We start from the raw sequence: 27,630 nt of genomic DNA, 5'->3' as shown, positions 1-27,630 counted from the left end.
CATTCCCTGGCTCTTGGGATCTCTGTGGCTGCTAAATAGCTCTGTGGAGTTGGCGCTGGAATAATTGCTGGAACTAGATTTGGCATTACTGCAATTACTCCATCATTTGATGTGTACATTATTGTACACRTTCCCTTTAAAAGTTTTTGCTACCAAAGACAAATATTCTATGGTTTGAGAATCTGCTTTTGTGAGGTGACTGACTGACACCTAGTGTTTAAAATCTATTCACAGGAATGAAAAAAAAAAGTGTTTATACAAAACAACCAAAAAGATTTTTTTAAAGGAGAAGAAAGAGCTCCCAGTTGTCACAAAATAGCACCCCATTGGTAGTGCTCCAAGTGGAGCGCCCTAGAAAACAGATCATGGAATATCCTCAGTTACTAAATCAAGACCAGATGACCACTGTGTTTTCGCTAACTGAATCTTCTCAGATGTGCTGCCTCTACCCCAAACCTTCCTATGCCCTAAGACTAACCTCATGGCTCTAGAGTCAGGAAGAAAGTTACCTGTCACTCACCCATTGGGTGGCCCTGACACCTGTCTGCCCTGGTGAGCCCCGAAGCACTCTCTGCTCCCGTGAAGCCCAGCAGTTCCTCACTTCCCACTGCTGAAGAAGTGGTTCCTCATCACATTTAATACAAATCTGTGTGCTAGGAGTTATGGCAGGAGATGCACAGCATAAATTTCCCAAATAGGTATCTGAAAGTCTCTAATTTCAACATGACGAGGACTAACAACTGTTAAATAGTCATGCAAAAGCCGCTCTCTGAGCATATACTGTCTTCAGTATAAAGGAATCCAAAATATATGCTACATATGGGACAGGTATTCTGTTATTTTATTTTTATTGGTTTTCATGAAGAAATAAATTGAGAAATGTAAAGGATGCAAATAATTTACAGCCTTTATATATCCCTGAATACCTCATACTTCACAGACTCTCCAGTCAAGCAGTGCAATGTTACAGTGCATCAAAGTTGACTACATTCACAATATAGTGAATATATGTTATTGCAAATTCTGTTCAATCTCTTGAAAGTGAGCATAGTTTTGCTCGTGTCCATCTCTTTCTATTGCTGCCAGAAGTTGGAATATCAGTCCATGGTTTATGCATGGCAGTTTTTCTTTACTAAATCTCCAAAAGGGATCAAGGATAAAGACTATGCATTCTGTATATTTTAAATAAAATATATTGTTATATAAAGAACACCAGGTGATCCAAGAAAGCTACTGAAATTCTGTAAATAGATAAATCCCTTCTCCATATTGTCACAGGAATTCCCTACATTAACATAGTGAGCATGAACTCTGTGACCTTATGGAGCATTTTCAAATTTCCCTGTGGTAATCTGAGGATATCTGGGTTTAGATGTCAGCTTGGTAGCCTGCTTTGCCATTCTTCTGAATACAGAGGTCATAGATTTGGTTTTAACATTAATAACAAAAGCATTATTCACTGCATAATTAGGGAACACATATGAAGCCTCAGCAGTTCCTCCAACTGCTCTAAGAGTACAAACATTGTTATAGTGGATCAGCCAAAGGCTGATCTAAACCGGTGGGTCACTAAGGCTGTAACAGTGCCAGTAGTGGATGGCTAGGGAAGAAAATAAGAGGCGGACAGATTTATTCCACCAGTGTCCTGCAGTTTATGACTGAAGGACTACATAAGACAGAAGAGTTGTCTTTGTATCTAGCAGGTCTTTGATAGATTTTTTTTTCCATGGATTTGTCCAGGTATTTTTGAACTCATGTGAATTTTCAACATCCTGTGGCAAGCAGTCCTATAGCTTAAAATGCAGAAAGAGATTTCCTCACATAGTAGGCTTTTGCATGAAGTCAAGGATGAAATGACTCTCTCAGCTAGGATGATCTAGAACTTTCACTTAATCACCACAAAAGGCATCTTACCTTCCTCCATTGGACAAAAGCCCAAATGACAGCTGAAAGCCAAAACAAGCTGTAAAACACAATAATTTTTCACCTATGTGGGTGTAAAGTGTCAGCTTGCCAGACCCAAACTAGTCTTTGTGAGATAATGAAAGCATAATATTGTTGTATGGTCTGGCGTACTAACTCTTTCTGTCTTCCCTCCACTCCCACCTCTTTTTCCCTCCATTGTTAATGTTTTGCTTTTCCTATGAATTTTACATGGTTTTTTTATGTTTACATGTTTTGGATTTACTGCAACTAGATAAATTTGATTGTGTTTTTCAGAAACTGTTATAAGATTGGAGGGTGATAATAGGAGAGTTGAGTAAAGCTAGGGTAGTTTTGACTCCTATGTGTTCACTGCTTCTCTGGGTCTATGTCACTCCAAATGATCTCCTGAACTAAAGATCAAATGTAGTCAGAATCATATTCTCTAATTATTTGTCCAACAGTTGGAGTGTATCACTGATCATCTGCCAGGTTTTATGAGAACTAGAGGTGTGGCTACAGGCTTTATAAGCAAATTGTATTGAAAGATGTGGCCTGGATTTTTCTGAGGCAATTTGAGTGCCAACATGACTGTATTCTGTTGAAATGCAGTGATGCATCTCATAGCACAGTCCAATGCTGCATCAGTTTTCCATACTTTAATCTTCTTAATGTCATCTTTATCTGTAAGGTTACTTACTTTGTAGGAGCCATCTAGTTCCTTTTGATATAAGTAGATCAAGTTGTACCAGACATCTAGCACTGGCTAGTCAAATGCCAACAGACATTACGTACAACCATAATGGGGAAATAGAAACGGTCTGCTAAGAACACAGCGTGTACACTTAGTCCTGACGAATATTGTCACCTTTTTCAATACGCCGAGCATTTCTTTGATCATGTTCCTTCCATATTCATACACACCTCACACTCACACACTCCTTTATCTATTTGATACGATTCACTTCAGTGAAACTGAAAATGGAGTGGGATGGAGCCTTTACACTTGACAGTGAGAAAAATAAATACGTGGACTCAGACTTTGACCAAAATACTGTGTCTCAAGATTCTCAGCCCTTGATCTTGATCAGAGCTGTTTCTGATCAAACTTACTGTTGCTGGCATAATAATGTTTGTCTAAAACATGATGAGTTGTGAACTTTGACTGCTACAACTGTGTTGGAAAAACTCCCAAAGGTAAAGCAACACCTGACAAACTATAACAAACTAAGTCCAAAAAAGCATATCTTGTCAATACAGACATCTAATCTTAGTCTGATCATTTAGTATTTAAAGTGAGGGAGAACTCATCCTGTCTTAGACACCTATTTCAGGATGGAACAAAGTGCTCTCTGAAAGTGACAGTCTTTCTTCTCACAATATCCCAGGCCCTGGACCCTAATGTTTGTTTAAATGGCTAACTCTGAGGAAGTTAAATTTGTGTGAGATAGATCCTATCCCTAATACAGGCCAGGACTTCAAGATAGGGTTGAGGGAGTGGACTATTTTAATTATATCAGTACAGTTAAAGCAGCATACCAGCAGAACTGCCTTGAGCGAAGCCAAATTGAAAGTTTCAAGAATATTTTTCATTAAAAATAGGTTGTATGTATAGTAGGTAGCAGCAATGGACAACCTGACCAGGCTTCATTCACAGTCAATCCCACTCTTCTGTCCTAAATCAGATGGTTGCTTTACTGGTTCCCTTCTCCTCCTTCTTGCAATTACCTTCCTTCCAAAGCAAAAGGAAGGGACTGTTGTGCCCTCAGAAGCAATGGTAAGATAACCCCAATATCTACATAGTCACTGATGTTCAGGAGGAAATGAAAGTGTAGGATAATACTCCCAGCCCTAAGTCTCCATATGCTATATGTACCTGGCTGAAGTGGGGACTGAGACTTGAAAGCATAAAAATAGCTAGGCGTGATATATTACAGGGCTTTATAGTCCAGTCAGAAGGATTTTGACTCCAGTGCCCACTGAAACAAATGAGACTTCTATGTATGCATAAGTGGCCGGGAACAGCAATCTCTGTGTGTGCTGCACAGTAAAGAGTCTCATCAAGTTGTGCCACTTGAATACTAGAAGATGAAGTCTTCTGAAGGTAAGGATTTCATTCACAGGAACAATCCAGCTGAGCTGAGTGAGATTTTATATATACTTAAGTGCTCACTACCATCCTGAGGACTGTACAATTTTACTTTCATATAATAATCTTTCATCATGTAAATATTGTACATTAATCCACTACTGGAGTATAGGTTTAGAATAGCTAAAATAATATTCTTATTTTAATAAAAAATATACTATTTTCTAAAAAAATTGTTCAAGTGTTTTTCAAAAAGGTCTAGATACTGATTTTTTTATTACAAAGTTTACACTTTAGAATTAACTTTTTGTACAACTGGTATTACAATTTTTCTTTTCTTATGGTGTGCCTTTGGAGCTTGCCATGTGTGTTGGGGTGAACTGTGTGTATGGATCTAAAGTGAGGCTTCTTGTAGGCAGAGCAATTTTGATTTAAAAGAATTATTCTATTTTCAGGTAAAATGGTAAAATTACTTTAATCTATAGGCTCTATGTGTTATTTCAAATCCTGGCACTGGTTGTGGGCTTCAAGTGCTTCAAGCCAAAACTATATAAAATGTATGTATATAAAATATATTTTAAAGAACAATATAATATTCACTGTGGCCTGATTTCAGTATTTAAAGTCTGGATTCCAGATGTGTTTGGCTCATGCATGGTACTTATCCACTCCACTTAGCTCACATGTGTTTGAATTCTTTCATTATATCAGTTCTATATCCTTATCTGCAAAGGAATCTTTAAGTTCATGACACTTGTTTCCCAAATGCCTCCTGTAATGATTTTTAGCTGAAGTAGCAATTCTTCCTGTTCTTCTGCTGAAAACAGGCAGGTAACATGGCTAGAGGGTAAACTACTTTGTCTACCCACAGAGACAGTGTCTGCCTATACAGATGAGAAATGAATATGCTGGTAACTGTGTTTTTCATCTACACTCTAGATAGAAAAGGAGTTGTCATTACAGGCTGAAACCTGATTCAGTACATGGCATCTACYATTTATATTCTCCCTGCTGAGCTGTGTAGGCATCAAGCTGATTGATACAAGCAGAAGAGCACTGATGTTCGTAAGTGAGGCCATCCTTACCTTCTATAAAAAATAAAATTGACAGGAAATATAACACTACCTAGTGAAGCTGATTTTTTTTTTTCCTGAGGTCATGAACCTGACCACATGGCAAATGAAGTCAATGACAGTCCTTCCATTGTCCAGGCAGTTCCAGACTGAGATCTAAGATCTTACCAGCCATTCTTGGTATGAAAGAAGGAACAGTGCAGTCTTCTTCACTGAGATGAAGGAGATATTTTGCCAAAAAAGCCCCCATATTCAGATGGATCAAAACTATGCACAGATGCATATCTTATTTACTGACTGTTTCAAAAAGTATTAGGGTACAACAGAAAATATTCTGTTTTCTTCACCCTGACTAAAGCTGCCTCCTTTTGCTAACTGCACAGGAATACAGTCATCGCATTAAAAGACCCTATGTCTTTACACAAGACTTTTCTTTTTGTTTGATGTCTACTTACACATTGCAGTATCTCAGAAGGTGATTTTTCCAGAGCTCTAGAGAATCTTTGTGAGCTTCTTCTGCTGTTTCCATAAACATCAGTTGCTTCCATCATTTCTCCTGACCACTTCAATCAGATATTGAGTAGTTATTATGGGATTTGTAAGAACAGCCAGTTTTCAAAGGCATTGATCTAGTGGACATTATTTGGAAGCAATTGCAATATTATGAAACAGTATTATGAACTCTAATCCTATCTTGACCCAAGTAGGACCCAATATCCTATCATATGGTTTGAGCTTCTGCAGTTTTACTAGGCTGAAGATCAGTAGTAGTTAAAGACAACCTGTAAGGTGCTGCTTTTTCCTTTGTGTTCCAAAGCACATTCTAAGAGTTGCAAAATGTTGGAGCTCAAAAATTTTCAGTAATATCAAATTGTTGGGCTCAGGCAAACTCCAGTATCAGTCTTGCTTAGAATATTACAAAAAACATAATTCTTGCCGTGCAGAAGAGAAATCATATTGGTGTTACAGGTCTTCTGATTCAGATCTCATCGAGTGTCTTTGTTGCTGAATGTTCCTGTCTCAGTTTTCCTCTGGAATTTCCAGCCCAGTCTCTGAGTGCATTTCCACTTGCATTGAAATATGTTTCTGTTGGATAAAAATCACATTATGCACAAACACCTGAATTCATTGATACTGCAAATTCTGAATTTTGTTACAAGCATGATACTTATTTTGCATATCTGGGATTAGCATGGATTACTTCTTCTGTCATGCTAAATGGAATACAGATATCAGATTAGTTAGATGCTCAATCTACAAGCTGCTCATAAACTTATTTGCTTAGTTGTTTTGAGCCCTAAATTTGGTCACTAGTCAAGCTCTGGGATGATATGACTATATATCTAATGTTTATGTGAAAATCATACTGTAGCTCCAAACTGCTAAAGTTTCAGGGGTTATATTCATTTGTTGGATAAAACAGGTAATATCAGCACCATTCTATACAGTTACCTTAACTCTTACAGTATGTCCAAAGCTAATGTCTCTGCTATTTCAGGTTTCAGCAGTATTTGAGATATGATATGTTCCATATATTTTATTCAATTTATCTTTCCTAGATTGCCATCAACAGTCATCTTGTAATCTTGTAATCAGCTAGACAGTAATTACACAGCTATGCTGAAGTCTTTCTGTCAAAGATGTGTTCAGTGTTTACAATAGTTTTGGGGACAGAGCTGTCTTCCTTATCTGTTAGTGATATCAAATATCTTGATTGCGGTGATTTTGGATTGCTGTGATTTTTGATTTACATAATGAACAAACAAGACCCCTGAATAATAGTGTATACAGTTCTAGCATGGGAGGAGATACAGAATATATGTTTCGCAGTCATGATTTTGTCTTTACATTCTGGCAGTCCAAATGTGATGTCTCCAGTGGGTATTGTTAATTAATTTGTACACCGTTACTGATGACAAGGGTGACAATGGATTTAGCACAGAGAAGGTGGCAAATATGGCACCTTTTGATCAAATTTGGTCAAATAATTTTGGCCAGAGGTGTCACAGAAGTGGCATTGAATCTTGGGAATAAGAGGCTTGGCTTCAATCCAGTTCTGAAGAACTGTTGGGCTTTTCTTTTCTGAAAAGATGACTAAAGATGAAGAGGAGCACAGATCTTTCCTGGGAGACAGCCCAAAGCTTGTGGAATGAACTCCAAGTGCAAGTTCAAAACACATGCCATCAATCTTGCCTTTTATAATATAATCATATGGCATATGCACATCAGTTTTTCCATAAATTTATCTTTGAGATGGTAAAGTAAAACAAAACAAAACAATCCGTCCCCCTCTTGTCTCACAATTATAAGTGTGATTCATGAATTGAGATGATCCATGGTTTCTGTCAGAGTTTGTGATTATGTGTGTATATTTGCATGAAAAACAAAACACAACATTACAAAGAACGCATTTTTTTCCCCTGGGAGAGAAGATGGCATAACAGCTAACATTGGCAGATGTTAGTTATATTGCTGAATGCATGACTAGAAGATGTTTATAAATTGTAAAGTACAGAAATAGAGTTGAGTAGGACAGAGTAGAGTTCATGAAAATTCTGAAGAAGTTCTTAAACAAATGTTTTGAATAGATAGAATGGAGAAAATCCTCATAGCAGTTTGTTATTTCAATAATGTCTCCAAAAAAGCCCAATAGTTTGGACACACTTGCACCTTTTCATCATGTGCTATAGGAGAACATGGTAAAAAACAATCTTTCTATGTCTCCTGGAGCACAGTTCACTATGCAGCTTTACTAGAGCAGGGGATTTAGATAACTGCCTGACTGGTGAATTTTTTCTTTTAACACACATGATCACAGACAATGGCAAGAAGCACTGAAAGCACAAGCCTACTAATTACATCTACACAGATGATGCAAGTATTTATTTTCTTTTTTGTTCAGTTGACTAAAGGACCAATAAGTTACAATGAGGTAAGTTAGCATCTGTACTTAAAACACATCAGCTCTTCCAAAGTAAATACCCCTCTACATGGGTTTATACTGCAGCAGGTGCAATGTTGGGGCAGCTTATACTTTGTGCATTGTGGAGCTTCCTCTTATGTGCCATAAAAATGTGCACACAGACTTTTATTCCAAAATAGCTAATGCTTCACACATCTCTGCACAGACTTTCCCTTTGATAACTCATGCCTATGCCTACACCTGTAATGCTGCAGAACTGACTTTTCTGCAGGGAGTCATGGTGATTGCTCCTTGAAATGTGGGCCTGCTGAGTGTGAATATGCTGAAACACTTTCTCTTTGAGGCACTCTTGAAATAATACTCTCCTGAGGATTTTCTCCTTCCTGTCTACCAGGATCATTGTCCTGTAATCTCCACAAGCCTTCTGTTCTCTTTTGGCTCCAGTACAAACATTTTGCCTACCATTTTTCCATTTTTTTCTTAAAATTGGCTTGCTGTTCCAATCTAAAGTTGTACCATTCTGACCCCAAATAATATCATATATGCTAATGCTGTGAGAGAAAAAACTTGGACATACTCTACCTGGTGGTGAGTCTCTTCTGCAGATAACCAAGTTTTGATACTATCTGAAGCCTGTGGGACAGGCATGCTTATAGCTTCCAGGCATCTGTACCTGTAAGAGAGCGATGCAGAAACATGACTCTTAAATGTCTGCAGGAACAGATCTTTCAATAATACTTTGTAATAGATACACCTGTAATAGATCCTGGGCAGCATTTTAACTAAGTCAGAAACCTATATAAGAAGAGGAGACACCAGCGCAGGCTCAGCAGGCTCTGTAACCTGAGTGAAGAACAGCATCTATACAAATCCAAAGAGAGTAAATTTAAATGGACAGGGGCCACCTAACAACCTTTGCAGACACTGACCTCTTTCTACTAACTAGCAAGGGAACTTGGACACTTTGGGGAAATATCTCAATAGGTACCAAAAAATAATGCATGAGTTAGATGTCTAAATTAGTCAGACATCTGTAATTTCTACAACTATTCTACCCTTTCTGTTTTTATTGCAGACATTTTGCTCAGAGTTTTCCCCAAATCTTCATCAGCCTGACTGTTTCTTAGCCTGCTAGAGATTTAAAGGAATGGTATGCATATGCATGCACACTTAACTTCTTAGGAACATGTGAGTTTGCAGCATGCTACCATGCCTATTGCTGTAAAATTACTCCTATATGTGCTTTTCATAATTAAAAATATCATCTATAAAGTATGATAATCAAAGAAAGAAAGAAATGTCTGAGGACAGATATAGTATCACAAACATCTTTTAACTTGTTTGCTGAAATCTAGTAGAATTCAAGAAGTGGTGTCTGCACAGACCTATGAAAACATTTTGTACCATCACAAAGGATTATATGTTGGTTTTGAGTACTATGGGTTTCCCACAGAAAAGCTCTACCAGCTGAATTGCTCTCCTGAGACCAGAGGCACTCCTCATTATTTGACGAGAACATTATTTTATGTTTGGATGCAGATGGCTTTCAATCACATGTTTTGTTTACCCCGGGGGAAACTTTTTATTCTATATTTTTTTATATTAACTCTTCCAAATCTATAGTTCCTTTGGTCTTTGTTTACTGAAGGAAGATAGACTATATGGCAACTGCTTTTATCTTAGCCAGGAATAATATTTAGTAGTTAATTAATTAATTAATTAACTTTTGAGAGCAAAAGCTTTTGAATTTACGTGCTGTACCTTCCAAATATTAAGGCATCTTGAGTTACCATCCTATCCTGAACATAATGTTGTTCAGTACTAAAAAGGCTTTTCCGCCACCTGAATGGGAAAGTTATTCAGCCAAGCAGAAGAACACTGACATGGAGAAGTCACTCAGTGGGCTGCATTAAATGGTAGCAGGTGTAGGGCCACTGATGGTACAGCAGAACAAATTCCTTCTGGCGGCCTGTCTTTTCTTTTTTAACTTATTTCGTGTAAACTGTGCAACTTAGAGGGAAAGAATGTTGTGGATACCCATGAATTATGAAAAGAAATTGGGCAATATGGCCAAAGGAATTCATCTTTAGTTTGATTGACACTGGTGTCACAGAACAGAATTTACAAAAACGTGGGGCAAAGGCACACTGAGAGCGAAAAGGAGATAGTCACACTGGGGTACCAAATACCATTTCTGATGGGAGAGAGAGAGCTGAGAGTTGGATGTGAGGCTGGAGCTCCTGGAACTGGGATGGCAGCTGTGAGATGACAGTGACAGTGCTCAGCAGTAGCTTTGTCTTGACTCTCCATCACACCTTTGTTGGAACAATAGCCAATAACGCACAATTATGTGCTTCTTGCAAACAGGATTTATCTGAGAAGATCTGTGTTTGACTTATTAATCCATTGCTTGCTAGTTTGCTTGCCCTCAGAGGCAATTCTTTTCTCCCCCACCTCTCTTCCACCAGAAATTTATATTACCTTCTAGAAATGTATATTACCTTCGACATGCACATGTCAGCAAACAGCCAAGGAAAACCAGGAGACAAAACAAGGTGAGGATGAGCAATGTGATGTCCACTGTCTTTTCTTAAAAACAAGAGGTAAGGACAATGTTAGTAATATGGGAAAGGGTTTTAGGAAAGGGTAGTTCATAAATGAATGAGGTGTATATTAATGACTCATATAAATATTGTATCATTCCTGAACTACTTCATATTTAAAGAAACATTTCCCTGGGCTTTTTAGGAGAAACAGGGATTTCTGACTTCAGTACTGTTCTTTTCTCCTCTGCCCCAGTGGGTTTCTGCTCTCGCATGCTGAGCATTGCCTGTCCTTTGACTGGATACTTCCATCCACCCTTGATTCCTCTAGATATCTGACTCCTCCGTCCTCCTGCTGTTCACACTCCTTCTCCTGCCCCAGATGTTTCTGGATTCCTGCTGTTGCMACCTCCCAACTCCACACACTGTGAGCCCCCACAGCTGCCTCCTCACCACTTCACAGCTGGAACTGGTTTAAGGCAAAACGAAAATAAAAGGTTTCTGTCAAACAAAATATTCTCTTTGACCAAAGAAGCAACATTTGGTTTTCATTATATTTACCTTTTTTACCCCTGTTAGACAAAGTCCTAAAAAAGTGCAAACAACATTCTAAAAATACATATTTTTACTGTTCAACAAATACTACCACTCTGTGCCTTCCATTCTTTCCCCCACACCAAAAATAACAAAGTCTTTGGTTGACTCAAAAACGTATTTTTTTGTCAAATTTTATTTTTTGTTTAATATCTAGCTTTAGAATCAAGAGTAGGGTTTGGATTCCTTTGAACTAAGCACTTTGAAGAAAAACAGACAGGAACAGCTCTTAAAATGTTAACAGTCTTAGGCCAGTTAAACTATGGTTTTAGGATCAATCTAGATTAAATTCAAAGAACAAAAGAGTTGAATAATGGTTTCTAGTTTTAATCCATCTGTAGCTGAAATCAAGGATATTATGAATTTGCACAAAGCTGATATGAAATCAGGAAAAACTCACAAATCTCTGGGCAAAACTGCATATAAGAATAACTTTAATGTTTTACTAAAATACAAAACTATTCTTTTTTTGCTTAGAGATGAGGAGAGACTTTTTCCCTTGTTGTCTTTTGAGATGAGTGCTCAGAAAATACATTCTGAATAATCTCTGGACTGTTTTTGAGGTAACTGTTCTGCATTGTTCATGTCTAGCCCTGTGTCACGTACACACTCAAGAAAAGAGGAAACAGTGGTCCTTAAGCCAGCCAAACCATGAAGGCATTTGGTTCTCTTGCTTTCTTACCTCATGCATTTTGGAAAGTAGGAGGAAAAAGAATGACCTGTATTCCTTTAGTCAGACCATTTTATGATTTTTTTTTCTTTCAGATGCAAATGTTTAAATTTAGTCACAAAAAGCAGTATTTGGAAACCAAAATAAAAATAAATGGCTTGGTTTCCAAAAATGCAGAGCACCTCTAAATTTCTGTTAACTTCAAAGTGGTCGATGAATGCTCAGCAGCTCTAATAATTGGACCAATCATTTCAAGTTTCTATATATAAATAAAGCTTATTAAACATTTCTTTTTCAATAGAAAGTTTCCATACTGAAAAACTCAGTTCAGTTTAATTTGAGTGTTTTCAAGGGCATATATTAATTACAATGGAAAATGAATCTGTTTCCCATGAGAAAATTAACAAATTTCATGTCAAAGGAACATTTCAGAACAAATATTTTAGTTATGTTTTGAATTATGTTATTTCATTTTGATGTCTCATCTTTCTTAAATGGAAGCTGAAGTTACTCTTAAAAATGCATTCTTAAAGAAATGCAACATCTTTTCCAGGTGAAACATTGGAATGTCCTATAGAAGCAAAAAAAACAATAGGTCATTTCATGCTGTTTTAGAACTCCCAGCAGAAAAATTGACACATTCCAAAGTAAAAATACTGAATGGATATTTTCCATTTCATGTTATTCCAGGAAAAGATTTAATTTTTTCAATCCACTGTGTCTATGAAATTAGGTACGTGACTTGCATTAGTTACCATGAATGATACTACTGATAACAGCTTCTTAAAATTTAGGCAGTATTAAAATGCACTTCATAATGTCCAATTATTATACGTCCCCAATCAGAAGAGACCAAAATCATTTCAACGGAATTCAAAATAAAATGGGCACAGAACTTTCTCTCAGCATCAAAGGATATGTTTAAAGAGGATTGCCTTAGCATATGAGCCCTCAGTGTAATATACTCCATAGATTCATATTACAAAAGCCACTGATCCTCTCTGAGTACAGGAAGGAAGAAGGGAAATTGCCTGTATTACATGAACTTGTGTATATGCGCGGTATGCTCCAGAGGTAAATCATCGTACTACACTGAACACATAGAGCTATTGTAGTTTATATGCAATGGCAGTCTAGTCTGTTATAAACTTTTGTGAAGTGGAGAAAACAAGCTGTGATTGTTAAGCCTCAACAGCAGCTGTAGAGGAAGTTGGGAAAGCAGCGGTGTTGAAAACAGTTGAAGGACAGCTGCAGCTGCCGAAAGCAGGGCTGGTAGGCTAGATCAGGATGGGTGAGCACTCAGCTCTATTTCCTTCTTTTTCTTGTGAGATGTTGGCAGGCAGTGATTAAATCTACATTTTCCCACTATAAAAAGCACTAATTTTCCCTCCTTCTCTTGCCTACACAGTGGTCAGATGCATCCAATCTACTACTAGGCACCAGACAGACCGCTCTGCTGGCCATGCCATCCTACTAGGCTCCCTCTTTCTTCAGGGGGGAAGAAAGAAGCATCTGCAAAGGGAAATTTAAAGCTCTGATGGGCTGAAATGTGTTCTCTCCTTCACCACAGAGAGCACGTGGAGCAACTAGGCTTCTCTCTCCTGAGCCTAATGAAATGCTTCCAGTTAGGCTGAATGAATCTGGACCAACAGAGGTAGTAGGTGGGAGTTGCCAACAGAATAGTGAGATGTGGTGAGTCATCTGAGAGGGTGGGTGACTCCTATAAACCCTGTAACTGAATTTAAGTTCAATCCATTGTAAAAATAGCAATGTCTGGCCTCGTATTTCTTGTCTCTTCAGATAAACATGTACTTGAAGCTGAATGGATCAGAAAGATATTTTCCAAAATACATAGTCTGTTGCATTAAACAGATATTTACCTTGTTTTGTTCTATTAACAACAGTATTGTACAGTTTTGTGTGTTGACGTACAGAGACAAGTCTATTCACCAGTTTTTCTATGTAAATACATGGTGTTACTCATTCCATTACTCTACTTCCCCTTTACCCAACCTGACATCATGASGTTGCATGTGGAGCTGTTTTTCTCATCATGGAAAACACAGGAGCTCTCCTTGTTAGCATATGAGGGTTAAAATTTAGTTATAGGATGTGAAGGAAAAGTATTACAGTGCTTCCGTTTAGTTTGTGCTAAAATAGACTGTGGGGGCCAGAGCAGATATGTATAAATGACAGCTAAAGCACTTCCTACCTCTGTCAGATAAGAAATTGTTTTGCTGATACAGTAACAGGGCTAAATATGTTAGACTTAGTCCTTAAAGACTATGTGATGCGTATTTTGTCATTCATGGTTTTTGAGGGTTAGTAACTCCAGTTCATTGGGCTGCCCATTGCAGAGCAGGCAGGAGAGAATTGTGTCTCATACATCCTATTAAGCTGCTGATAATTTTTGTTTTCTACAGGCTATCAAGAGTCAGGTGTAATTTACCTCAGGGGCACAGCCCTGTGCAAAACTGCTTTAGGACCAAGGAAATATAACTCATTAAATCAAGGACAGCCTTTCTCTACAGCACCTAGAGCTGTTAGGGCCTGGTACATGGCATGGACAGAGGTACCACCTTGGTAAAATATACAGCAAGGAGAAGAACAGACGTAGTAATAAAGTAAATATGCTAAATGATAATAAAATATATAAYGCTAAGAGTTACAAATAGTAAATGCATGATAACTTACCATCATCAATAAACACTGGTTCACTCCATTCACTCCAAATTTTGTTTCTTATGCATTTCTCTTTCTTTGCCCTCACTTGKGCCGCACATTTGTATGCTGGCTTATGGAATGGATACTCATATTTCTCTTCAGAGACATCTACGGGCTAGCAAAATATATTTAGGTGATTTCACATTGCAATTCAGACAGATATAAATCTAGTGATTTTACATATCATTGTATCTCAAATCCAGTAAAAAGATTTTCAGAATGAGCGTTTATGTCCAGACACAATCTGATTTTTACCTGGCATGTATTAAAAGTCTGGTTTGAAAAGGAAGAATAGCCCAGAATTGATAAGATGGAAGAAGGTATCAGCTGTAATAGAACAGCAAGAACCTGAAAGCACTGATTCCCCTTTCATTTTGTATCACATCAAGTGTATGGGGAATACAGTAATTATGAAATCAAGTTTCARGGGTTTTGGTTTAGGTGATGTGTTGTACCTGGCATTCTGGCAGAATAAAAGGTTACTTTTTTCAGCTACTAATAGCGAGGAATGTCTACTAATTTAGTGACTTTAGTGACTATTATTTTAGTGACTATCTTACAATATCTGAAATTGTGCTTATAAATCAAAGCATACCACTTCAAAAAATCAAGCTCAAACAAGGAGTGTCACAGTTAATAACAGGGATCTTTAAATCATTGGTCACTTTGGAAAACTGAAGCCGATTGTTGTAAATAATGCTGAGAGTTTAAGAAGGAACAAAAAATAAAGTAGGAGAGGAGACTGCTGCTCATAAAAATTAGCAATAATGTTAAGAAGTTGCAAGGAAGTAGATTTATGCATCTCAGACACAGRGGGACCCAAAATTTTTGCATCTTACCTCTGTGCATCTTTGATGATAGGGAAGCATGATGAGATACTACTACACAGGCACCTTTAAAAAGAGGTCACCTCCTGTTCCCCTAGCACTGACTGATGCACAGGGTGGATTTGACTCCGCTTACTGTGCTATCTGTCTCTCCTCCTTCAAACCCTTTGAGACCTTTCTTCCAGACTTGGTGCCAGAAACAGGTCCAAAAGTTCATATGCTAAGTTTTTCAAAAGTAAGTAAAAATGTGGGATGAGAGGACTTTGAAAAGCAAATTGCAAGTGACTATGAGGGTTAAGTGCTAACTGAACTCTGTGCCTGAAAATTTCTCCCTAAGGAACAAACAATCAGCTTAAGTCGTCATAAGAAATAACCAAAACGCAGGACTGAAAGAAATCTTAAAAAATTATGTAGGCCATCTTCTGGCAATGAGGATGTGCAGCAACCTTCAGTGATATCTCTCTAGACCATTCCTGCAGGATGTTTGTTTAATCTATTCTCAGATACTTTATACATAGTCATCCCAAGTATCCTTAGCAGCCAGTTCCTGTGTTAGAATTTCCCTGGAATTAGAACACTTTYCACAATTTGTAGGCTACATTTTCCTTGCTTCAAACTCAGTCACTTTTTGTCCTACTCACAAGTTGACAGGGATAAATATGATCCCCATGCTCTACTTAATAACCTTTTATATATCAGAAGGTAGTTAATACAAGTTATTTACACTCCTTTTCTGTAGACCATTTCCTTCAGTCTTCCTTTCTTAGACCATGTTTTCAAAAATTCTGGTCATTTTGATAACTCTTACTGATGTTCTCTGAACTTTTTTGCAATATGTTTACATTTTCTAAAGAGTGGTGCACAAAGCAGAATTTGGAACTTCAGGTGAAGCTCAGTACCAAGAAGGGTAAATTAGTCACAACCTACATCTTAAATGTGACATGCATGTTGTATGCACTTGAATAACATTTGACCTTTGTGTAATAACATGGAATTATTGACTCAGTTTGTGGTTCAGTATAATCCACAGATCTTTTTTCCTTCTGCATTGCTGCCTACATGTTAATTCCTTATTTCGTGTTTGCACATTTGACCTGTACTTCCTAATTTTAATTAATTGTAGGATTTTGCTTATTACTGAATTTTGTCTTGTTGATTTCAGACTTGTCCAACATTCTGAATTTTAATCTTGTTTCCCACTGTACTTGCCAACCCTTCCTAGCTTCCTGTCACCTATAGACTTTACTGTCTATCTCTTATACCTGATCAATTTGTATCACAATATTATTATTTATACACATATATATTCAGCAAGTCATCTCTTCTGGCCTTCAGAGTAAATAAACATAGACTTGTATATTGTAATTATTCTCTTTTTACCTGTTTTTCAACAAATATCTGCAAGCCTGCATACGGATACTTTAATCATCAGTTCGACTCATGAAGTCTCTGTGACAACAGCTAAGACCTGGCTTTGGTTATGAACCAGAATCTCAAGTTTGCTCCATTCTTCTCCTTCCTGTGTCTCCTATAGCACTGTTGCAGTTTTCTTCCATACTTTCCTACCCTCATTTTGTGCTATTTGACTAGATAACTACCCTTTTAATTATTAACAGCTTTGGCATTGATCCATCTTAAAGCCTTCCTCCCTCAGCTGGTGCCCTCATATGCATTTTTTGTTGTTGTTGGCATTAGGCTCTCCCCTGTCTTCCCAGCCATCCCATCTGTGAACAAACATGATTTTCCACTGGTGTAGGTATTACTTCCATTCCATGCCCTGGTTATTTTCCTTTGCTATGCTATGTGTATGTCCTGCAAATGTGTACAAAACAGAAGAGCAGCTGTCTAAGATAAGAAAAAAGAAACAGGGTTATTTCATGTAAGTAATGATGTATGTGTAATATACTTGACATTTCCTTCCAGAAGGAAGGGAAGGCAATAGGAAGCTGGAAACATGGGCTGTGATGGCTGCATGAATGCTGTAGGCTGAAGTGTGACCCACTTGCTCACGTTTCTCATGGATGCTGGTGATTAGAAACTTTGAGGAATGGACTGGGACAAGACCCAGGATGTCTCAGGCAGGGGTTTTGAATTATYAGACTTGGGAAAGGTTAAGGGGATTATAACTAGTTGAAGAGATGACCTAGAAGAAGGGTCCCTGTCTTTCTTCTGGGAAAACCCGAAGAGGGCTGGGAAGCTTCGGCACATCCACACACAGACCCAAGCTCCTTTTCCACAYGTGGAAACACAGCAGAAGTGTGAGCCAATGCTCTTCTGGAAGCTGCCTGTCAGTATTAGTGCAGCACTGTGTCTGAATTCATAAACCCTGCTGTAGTTTATGAAGATAAAACTATGCGATCAGTAATGTGTCTACCTCATTGCATTGCTGCTTTCTACTGTGTCTAAGAAAGATTAGGTACATATCAATTTAGTCATACATTCTCTCAGACTTTAATTGTCTCTTAAATGTTTGCAGTCAGCTTAGCTAAGCCTCTTATTGTTAGTTAGAATGTTATGCACTGAAAAAAAGTGTTAGCTAAGATTTAGTTTCTCCAAAAAAAAAAAAGAGAGCAAACAATTAAAAGAGACCTTGAATGAAAACACCAGCAGTCCAGAAAATTCCTATTCATATAAACATCTGAATTTCTTAGCTATCATATTCTGAACTAAGTGCTTGTCTTCCTATTCTGAGTGTTGGGGAGTTCAAATAAGAATCTGCATGAAAACTTTTTGACTGTTACTGCCAGGAAATTTAAAAGGAAAGGAAGTGAACTTTTCTATTTTTACTGTTAAAACTAAGAGAAACTTCTGTTACCGTATGAAAAAAATTCAAATATATACAAGATAAGCAAACAGCTAGATGGATTTTTTCAGTGAAAATATTTAGAAAAAAATACATTGACATATAACTTGTGAGCACAATCCTGCAAGGATTCATACATATATTTCACATGAATTATTCACTGAATACAACATGAATTAAATACAAGAGGAAAACTTGACAAGGCTGAAGCCTAATTAAAAATTTCATGAACAAATTAAAATTGTAACTTAATTTATCAAATATGTTTTAGTTTTGAGGAGTACATTGAGAGCCAGCATAATTCCACTCCGATGGAATGATTTTATTTTTGTAATTGATAGTGTATTTTTAAGATTGATTAATTTCCTGTGAAAATGCAGCATTATGCAGCAAGACTTCAGATCAAGGGATCACCTAAGCACATTTTAAGTTTCTCTCTAGAAGGTGGAGTGCTTTAAAATATCTATGAGCATCTTTCTAGCAAGGATAATTTTACTCATTATCTGAAGATTCAAGGGCAACATCAAGAAGGCAGAGATATTATCCAGGCAGAAAGAGAATTCAAAATTCTCAGTGTGATAGAATCTTATTTACACTCCCCTTAAAAAATGTTTTTTGTAAAAGCGTTCTCTGCTTTTTACCTGTAGTGTCTTTTCTTTTGAAGCAGCCCATGCTTTTGATTCAAATTTTTCAATTGATTCACTAAGAGCATCTTAGCAAAAACTCTTAACAAAAGAAATAAATAAAGTCATGTATTTAGGGTAACACTTCATAATATCAGATAAATGCTAAAGYTATGATAATGCTTAAAAATATTTAACATCCTTCAGATGAAGTCTGAAAGTTTGTCTACATATTTATACAAGGAAGAGAGCTAGTGACAGAGAGTAATGCTATGAACTATGTTTTTAAAAAACAAGACTGTAGATTAAACTGTATTACAAGAGCTAGGCTGGTGTCTGACTAATCCATTTTAACCATCATCCAGCTTCCAACAAAACCTGTGGTAATATCTTTAAAATGTAACTGTAGCTGTGCTGCTTTTCCTTATATGAAAGACTATCAAACTTGGCAGTCCTATCCTTGAACAGAAAGGAATTAGTAGTAGCGGTGGTTAACATTTTTCAATAATATATTTTTCTGGCTGAAAATAACCATTCTGAATAAAAGCTTCTCACCATTTCTTCTCTTTCTCAGTTTTCACAAATTGGTGCCCTTTTTATTTTTTTTCTTAAAAATAACATTATTACAGTGGCTGCTGAGCTTTTCTTTTTATTGATACTCATTTTTCATTAAACAAAAAATATCAATAACCTATGTGAAATTAAAGTACAATTCAAATCCAAGAAGAAAAGACAAAACAACCAGTCCACTTGAATGCAAACATGAATTCAAAAAACTTCATAAAATGACTTGGCTTTCATTTTTTGACCAGAAAGACAAAAAATTCTGGATTATTCATGAAAGACTTTCAGATTGCTTAGAAGTCTGGTTCAGTTTTAATTCTGTTAAATTCAAGGGATGCCTGGTTGTTATGGAAGTTATGTTATGCAAATTAATTGTATTACTGCAGAATTGTTTACCTTACGATCTGTAATTTTCACTTGATACATAAAGCACTTGTTACTTGCAGAACCAATAGTAGGCGGGGGTTTCCAGTGAATTTTAACACTTCTGTTTTCAAGAGAAATTGAGACGTTAACTGGAGGATTCAGTTTCTCTGAAAATAAGCACAGAGAGGTCTTCTCATGTTGTTTCGTGGGTTTATGCTCATGCACACTAAGCAGTGTCAGTCCTTAAAATACACAGCTGACAATTTTGGAGTTTATCATACCGCAAAAAGGCATACTGTGAACTCAGATGTTCTCTTGAAAAGTGCTGCGCACAAAGTGGCATTTCTGTCTCAAAACAAAGAGAGTTTTTTTTTTCCATGGGCCTTTCCAGGGAAGGTGGTGAGGGTGGGCAGGATGAACGGGCCCTCCAAGTAAGATTATTTCCACAGTGTCTTGTGGGGTACCTGGAGGAAGCTAGTCATAAATTGCTGCCTTTGTGAATGTGGGGTCAAATTCTAAAACCCCACGTATCCTATTTTACCTCCTGGTAACCTTCAGTTTGGGGCAGCCTGCTCTATTTTGAAGCTGGTTACATATCAGTATAGATAAAATTATAATCAATGCAGGCATGAGTGCAATCTGTGTAGAGCTACTTTGCCACGCTACTGATAATACATACAGCATATTGTCGATGCTATTGTTAGATGGTGGCAGTTTTGCAGTCCAACAGATACACCCACCTCAGCAGCCTCAGCCTCTGTTTAATTTAGAGCAGTTATGACTCTCCTTAACTTTTGCCACCCTGCTGAGAAGACTATGTTGAGGAAGAGTATAATGCCAGTGAAATTAAATGCACACCCTGTGTAGCATCATTCCCAGGCTTATCACCCACTTAACACTGAAAGGAGACAGGGCTGCGCAGTGGCTACTGAACTGCTATGCGAACTCTTTGCTGAGGAGCCCTGCGGCAGGCTGCCCAGAGCTCACTCCTTGCCAAAGACAGCAGCTTCCCATCAAAAATGCTTCCTGTCCCTTATCTTACATGGTTTCCAGCCAGTAGCTCCTCAGTTAGTTATGAGGTTACTTAGTACCGAGGGGCTGCAGTTACAAAATAGCACACTATTGTAAAAGAGGAACTGTCACAGCATGTTGCAAATGCTAGTCTGACCTTGAGGGTTTATGGGTGGATTTGAAGGTTTATGCCTCTGATTGCACTGGGGTAATCAAGCAAATTCTTGCTCTTAATATTTTCCCCATACCTGTCTTTGGAATTTGTCAGGAAGAAAAGGACTTCTCTGCTGTGCCACACAAACTAGTTGATTGCACTAGCCCCAACAGCATTAACATGGATAGGCCTGAAAATTTTGTTCAGAATTTTCAGGAACTGTTTTCTCTTTTCTTAGGAAAAAAAAACAGTCAGAAGCACCATCCCCATGGTGCTGGCCATGGTATTCCCATCACTCAACTAATTCTGGAAAACTTTGCCTATCCTGAACAACCACATTGATAAAGTCTCTTATTGGATATTTGGATCATACCAAAGTTTGATTACAGCCTTCTAGGTAGCTGTCAGATTTCTGATGCACACCCCTGCATTTTTAGCAGACTGTACAGAAAAGTCAGTCATAAACCTCTTCCGTGTTGCTAATCACTCAGCAGGATTTGACTGAAATCTTTGGGTACCTTTGTAGATCTGTAACCCACTGCTGTGACTACAGCTTGTGTAGATAAACTAGTGAGTCCTGTTATGATGATAGAATACGTAGTAGTTTAATATAGAGAGTTTTAACATAACAATAAAAGATAGAGATAGCCTTATGGACTTCAATTCAGGTTGAAAAATCCATTCAGTATCTAAGTAAATACTTGGATTCCTGTTGCCACATGTACCCTGCTGTCAGTATTCAAGTTAACTAGTACAAACCTAACTCCAAGTCTGTGTACATGCCTGGTAGTATAGCCTTGAAAAAAGTAGAATTTCAGCTCTCACTGAGGAGCTACCAAAGGGATATCAGCTTCTGGCAGGTCTTTTTCAATCTATAAGGTTTGCTACACATGCTTAAGAAATATCTCTGTTTCTTTTGTAAATGAGCGAATGAGCACTTGCTATAGAGGAATGTTTTGCTTTTGGAACAAGATGTGCTTAGGTGATGTAAAGAACAACAAAAAATCCTGTCCCCATCACTATCTTCCAGATATGAAGTGTAAATAGTGCAGGGAAGGAAGGGGTACAGGGTTGGAAAAAAAGGACATTTCAGTTCCAGAGGGTTTTAGCTTCTGGTTCAGATCAAGCAAGTTTCCAGTTGCTCTATAGCATCATTAGTGTTAGGGCATTGATGCTAGGTGTGTGCAGGCAACCTGAACCCTCTCAAGCTGTTAATGTGTTACCATGGAGCAAGGAACTGCAGCTGGAGTTCTCCAAAAGAGTCCTGCCAGCAGAGGCAGAAGTTCACCACAAGTCTGTGGGGCAAAGCTGGTGAAGTTTGAGGCCTATACGACTGCAACGTGGTGCCAGAGAGAAGAGAAAGAGAGAGAGAGAAGGACGGAGGACAATTGGCAGCATTGCTAGTCCATGCAGCGGTTGTGCTTGTTCTTTGCTTCTAGCAGCTATTGCTGCAGGACCCCATCTCTTTCTACAGGCATGTGTGACACACTGAGGTTTCCTTTTTGGCTTTTCTTTTTCCTTCTCTTCCTTGAAAAGTCTCCTCCCCTTTGAGTACGGATCCCCTGCTGTGTTCCACAAAGTTAGCAAAAGCATTTCTCTCCAGGCTTACTCAGGCTTGCAAAATTGTGCTCCTTCTCTGCCTCTCCCTGAAGCTCACCAAGCTTGGCAATGATCAAGATCTGCCTTTGAGGGCCCTGGCCATGGGGAAAGCAAGCAGCAGCTGTTCATTGCCCAGTTTCTGTAGTAGCAGAGACATTTCTTTCACCTCAAACCTCTGAGATACTATTCCCAGAGCATCTCGCCTTTTTGTGAGTATACCAAGGGCAGGAAGCTATTTTTTCTCCCTTGTGTCACCTGTTGTCTGAAGCTATAAAGTGGGAGACTTCTTTAGCCCACAAGGGGAGTTAGATTTGAGTTACTTTGGGGCTGTGTGTAGCACAGGACATATGTGAGTCCTGTTTTGTCAGACGGTACGCCTTGTTACTGGATGAAACCCTGCATTTCAGGGGATGGTAATTCACAGCATGTCCAGGACAGTGCAAGGGGCAGGCTGGATAAAATCCAGCTAAAGACATTCCTATTTAAGGAGAGCACAGATAAGAATGAGCCTTTCTGATGTGCATAAGGCAAAGGGCATAGCTACCTTTTCAGGAGGGAGAAGACAGCCCTGGCTTGCAATGTTAGAGACTTCCAAGAGTATTCCACTATATATAACATGAAAAATGTCCCCTGTAGGCATGCCTGGATTTTTCTGCACCCTAACAAAGTTTGGCAATGGATTTTACGAGTAAAACAAACTAACAGGGTTTGTGTCTGCTTAACTGAGCCATCGGATGCGTTCAGGTTTCAGTTTACTAATCATTATAATGTCTGTGGGAGTTCTAAAATCTTTTTGCTCAGTATAAGAATTATAGTGAAAATAGAGTTCTTTCTTTAACAAAAGAGTAAAGCAATTCACTGATTGATCAATGCCTTGTAACAGAACTGTGCATTTCTCAGCTCTCCAAGAAAATATCTTATGCTAATGTACAAATTTAGGATGCTGAGCACATGAATGTCTGACCTGGYGCTCGAAAAGAAGGGGAAGCTGGTGGCTGAATCAACCGCAACTGGAGTGCACCGGTACTGACAGTGAAATGGAAAAGAGAGTAAAAGAACAAGGGCAGGGAGGAAATGTTGGCAGCCCAGCTCCTGCAAGGAGACAGCAGTGGCCACTTTGAGCAGGAGAAAGGAGATCACAATTCAGTGGAGAGAGACAAGCAGAAAAAAGAGCATCTACTCGATCCTACCTATCCCCACTTGCTCCTACCTACACCAGCCCTTTGCTGCTGGGTGAGGAACTGCATGAGATGAGGGCCTGGACTGAGATGATTGCCTGAGAAATAGCAGGAGACGAGAAGGCGTGAGACTGCAAAGATAAGGTTGGGCAGACCCTTAGGAGGTTGGTAGGCAAATTAGAATAATTTGGGCTTCACCTCTAATTCTTACTTGAAATTCTATGTTGCTATATGCCTTTGATCCTAAGGCTGGTGATACTATGTCAGGTCTCTGTTGTGAGGTCTGSAGGTGGGATCAGACCCCAGGCAGCCAGTTTGGAAATGAATGTCTTCCCAGATCAACTATGAAAACACCTTAATACAGTGTTTCCATAGGTCAGTTTTCCTAGGCTTTTTTTTTTCTTTTCAGAATAAAACTGATTTTCCTGAAAATGTTTTATTTTCCTAAAACAGAAATCTTGTGTTAGCTAGCTCTATTTTTAGGGAAAATCTTTAGGTAAAGCCAAAGTACTGAAGCAGCATAAGTAAGGTCTAACCTTACCTTGGGCTACTAAGCTGATTAAGGGACTGGAGTGCCTTTCATATGAGGAAAGGCTGAGAGAGCTGTGACTCTCAGCCTGGAGAAGAGAAGACCAAGGGGGATCTTATCAGTGTGTTAAGTATCTTAAGGGAGGGTGTCAAGAGGATGGGGCCAGACTCTTTTCAGTGGTGCCCAGCGACAGGACGCGAGGCAAYGGGCACAAACTGAAACACAGACAGTTCCATCTGAACGTGAGGAAAAACTTCTTCACTGTGAGGGTGACAGAGCACTGGAACAGGTTGCCCAGAGAGGTTGTGGAGTCTCCTTCTCTGGAGATATTCAAAACCCGCCTGGACGCAATCCTGTGCAATGTGCTCTAGGTGACCCTGCTTGAGCAGGGGGTTTGGACTAGATGATGTCCAGAGGTCCCTTCCAACCTCAGCGATTCTGTGATTCTGTGATGCTGTGACAATAGATCCTGCCAATTTTAAATGTGTTCTTATATATATATATATATATATATATGCTTTGCTTTCACTTGAGTTATTCCTGGGTTACAGGAACATGATCAATATGTTCATAATTTTAAAAGTATTTAAATCTGAAATCCGAACAAAAATTCAAGATAATTTTGTACCCATGAGGTTAATTCACAGACCACACAGAGGAGTAAGGAAAAAAAAACTTATCTACTCATTCAAAATAGCAATAATTAAAGCCAAAGTTTGTTGTTTTTTTTAATGGCTTCATAAATTAATAGAAATGTTACTAATGTTTGAAAACATTTATATTTTCAAATTCAGTCATGAATGCAACTTGTGTGGCTTTATATTCCTTTATCTTTATCACCTCTTTTTCAGGAAAAATAGAAGGAGGAAAAAAAGAAAGAAAAGAGAAACACTGGAGAAAAGAGGAGTATAACACCTTTCAAATTGCATTAAATGAATCTTTAAAATATTTTCTCAAAATAGCCTATCAATTTTTTAAAATGCCAATTATTCATAAATAATTATATGACATCAGGGAAAAAATAAAAAACCTTGTTTGMGCCATAATCCATTTTGTTTAATCTTTGTATAAAACTCCCAGAGACACGAATGCATAAAAGTTAATATTTTGACTTTGCCACACTTCCTTCTTTCCTTTCTTTGCTCCCCAGGCCAGTGAAAGAACCAATAAATGGAAGTTTTGTAATAGGTAATAATAGGCAATACTTACCTATTGTCTGAGGTATAAAAGCTTTGTAATAAGACTGTCTTCTTAAATCATTTCTCAGATTTCTTACAGATATGTTTAAATTGATTTTTCTTGATGGTTGGAAATATATTTCTTTCATGTGGCATCCAATATTTTTCTTCCTTGCATTTTTTATATATTGCTGGCATTCAAAATCTTTTTTTGCGTGTCTGTGGGAGGGGAATTAGTCTTATAAATCTAGGACTTAGGTACAAAATAATATGATTTTGTACGTATTTTGTACAAGATCCTTACCTATATGAAAAAAAAAACTGGAGATCTTCAGGAGCTTCTGCTTTAATATGCCAGGTGCAATTGAAGAAAGAAATGTTATATATGATGCATGAAAGATTCTGAACATATACTGCAACAAAGAAAGAGGAAAAAGGAAAGTATGGTGTTTATTTTACATTTATCTTTTTCTAATAATGAAGTGATAGATCCCACTACAAAGCCTTTAGATATCACCATTTCCAGAAGGGCACATAAGCAATAGGTGTGAACCTATGGGTCCTTTGGCTTTTTGGACAATGACAACTAAGAAGCACTTCTGCTACTACCATCAAAAGTCTTACTGACCCGCTTGCAGAAAAAAACAAAATCTAGGGTAGTAGCTGAAGAGCTCCACCCTTTTAAGATATCCTGCAACCACATGATAGAGAAGGCAATCTTCATGAGACATGAGTTGCTAGGAAAACAGGGAGAGTGGTTGGGTAGTTCTGTTATCTCAGTAGAGCTAGAGATTTCTGAATCTGAGTAAGTCCAGCAAAGAAAATAATTCTGTAACATGTTTCCACATCCTTCCATATTTATATTCTAAGATGCCATGTGTCATCTTTTTAACAAATGCATGCCAAAAATGACATAAGAGAATAATCAGCTTTTAGAAATGGTATGTCTCCAAGTAGGACAGAACATTACCGTGAATGCTTGATGTCTTAACAATATGCAGAAAATAGCTGACCTGGAGGTGCCTTGTAAGTGAATTCAGTCCAGCTGCTCTCCTTAATTAGGTCTCCTGTTCCTTTCTCAAAAAGTTGTGTTTTAACTTTAGCACTAAAACCAGAATGTAACTCAAGATGTATTATCTTTTCCTTCTCTCGCAGTCTTTCCTGAAAGGAGGAAGAAAGAGTTGCATGAAGATAGATAGCACTAAGCATGAAAAGGGAAATGATGCAAATTCATCTGCCAAATGAAGTAATATGTGATTTCATTTTAAACTATGTGTAACCATTGAACAACTTACTTTCCTTTCATGAGCAGAATTGAAGAATTTATAACTCAAAATATACTTCACATTGTACGTGTTTGTTTCTTCTTCTGTCAGTTTATTATTCCAGGACAGAATAACTCTAGACTCATGCTTAGCAATGCGCAGATCATTGCGTAGCCCAAGTGCATCTGCAAATATAATGACATTACACAGAGGAAGACAGGACCCACACTGCATACCAAGTTGTGGAGTTGCTTCCCAGTAATGCCTACGCAGCAAGAAGCTGCCCCAGGAGCTCTGTTCTTGCATGGAGCAGGTGGTTGCTGAGCTCTGCTGAATATCTGCCTTTAGCAGTGAGATTCATGTTACCTATCTGCAGCTCCCCAAATGTTAGATGATTCACTCTTACCTGTCTTGGATACCTCTCCTAGCACAAGTCTCTATGTCTCTCCATTGGCTGTAAAAACAAGCTTAAAGTCTTAAAAACAAGCTTTGATTACACATGTGAGATGGCTAGCATAGGACAAATTCTGACTTAATATTTTACTTACCCACTACATCTGGTTGTCTGCTTGCCAGGCTAGTGGAAAACAGTATCTTACACTGGAAAAGACTTAGTATCAGCATGACAGGAACAACTGTAACATGTGCCATAGCAAAAGCTTTGGGCTTCAAGTCTTTGGAAATTGAGACTCTTTAGTTCCAAGTTTAGCTGAAAAAGCATTTAGGACATGATGTGTTCATTTTGCATCTGTGAAATAATATGAAACAGTCACTTAGCCACTTAAGTGATGTCAGATATAAGAAGAAGTAAATATGAAATAGCATATGTTTAATGGGCCTTGCTGATCAGTGCCTTCTATCCCCAGGATGTTTGTATTTAAACCAAGTCTATGTGCTAGGGCCAAAGAGATTGTGTCCCCTTCTGAGCTGGTCTTGAATAATAGTACTGCTCAGATCACAAGGTAAGACCACAGAAATTACACTACTGGTACTG

At 38.1% G+C, this 27,630-nt stretch overlaps 1 protein-coding gene across 1 annotated transcript; it reads right to left on the bottom strand.

Annotated features, from left to right (window-relative positions):
• Window positions 1-5,682: 5,682 nt before the first annotated feature.
• On the bottom strand, window positions 5,683-27,287 carry LOC112968251 (interleukin-5 receptor subunit alpha-like). The gene is made up of 10 exons (XM_026070296.1): window positions 27,185-27,287; window positions 26,667-26,821; window positions 26,385-26,532; window positions 25,676-25,784; window positions 25,403-25,590; window positions 19,753-19,889; window positions 14,510-14,654; window positions 10,510-10,597; window positions 8,591-8,681; window positions 5,683-6,171 (listed from the first exon to the last, which is right to left on the bottom strand). The coding sequence occupies exons 1-10, from the start codon at window positions 27,285-27,287 to the stop codon at window positions 6,106-6,108; spliced, it is 1,230 nt and encodes a 409-aa protein (XP_025926081.1). The 3' UTR covers window positions 5,683-6,105.
• Between the last annotated feature and the right edge of the window lie 343 nt (window positions 27,288-27,630).

This window comes from Apteryx rowi, unplaced genomic scaffold (assembly GCF_003343035.1).
Source record: "Apteryx rowi isolate R43461 unplaced genomic scaffold, aptRow1 scaffold_308, whole genome shotgun sequence".
Taxonomy (NCBI): Eukaryota; Metazoa; Chordata; class Aves; order Apterygiformes; family Apterygidae; genus Apteryx; species Apteryx rowi.
This window is presented reverse-complemented; position numbering and strand designations above follow the sequence as displayed.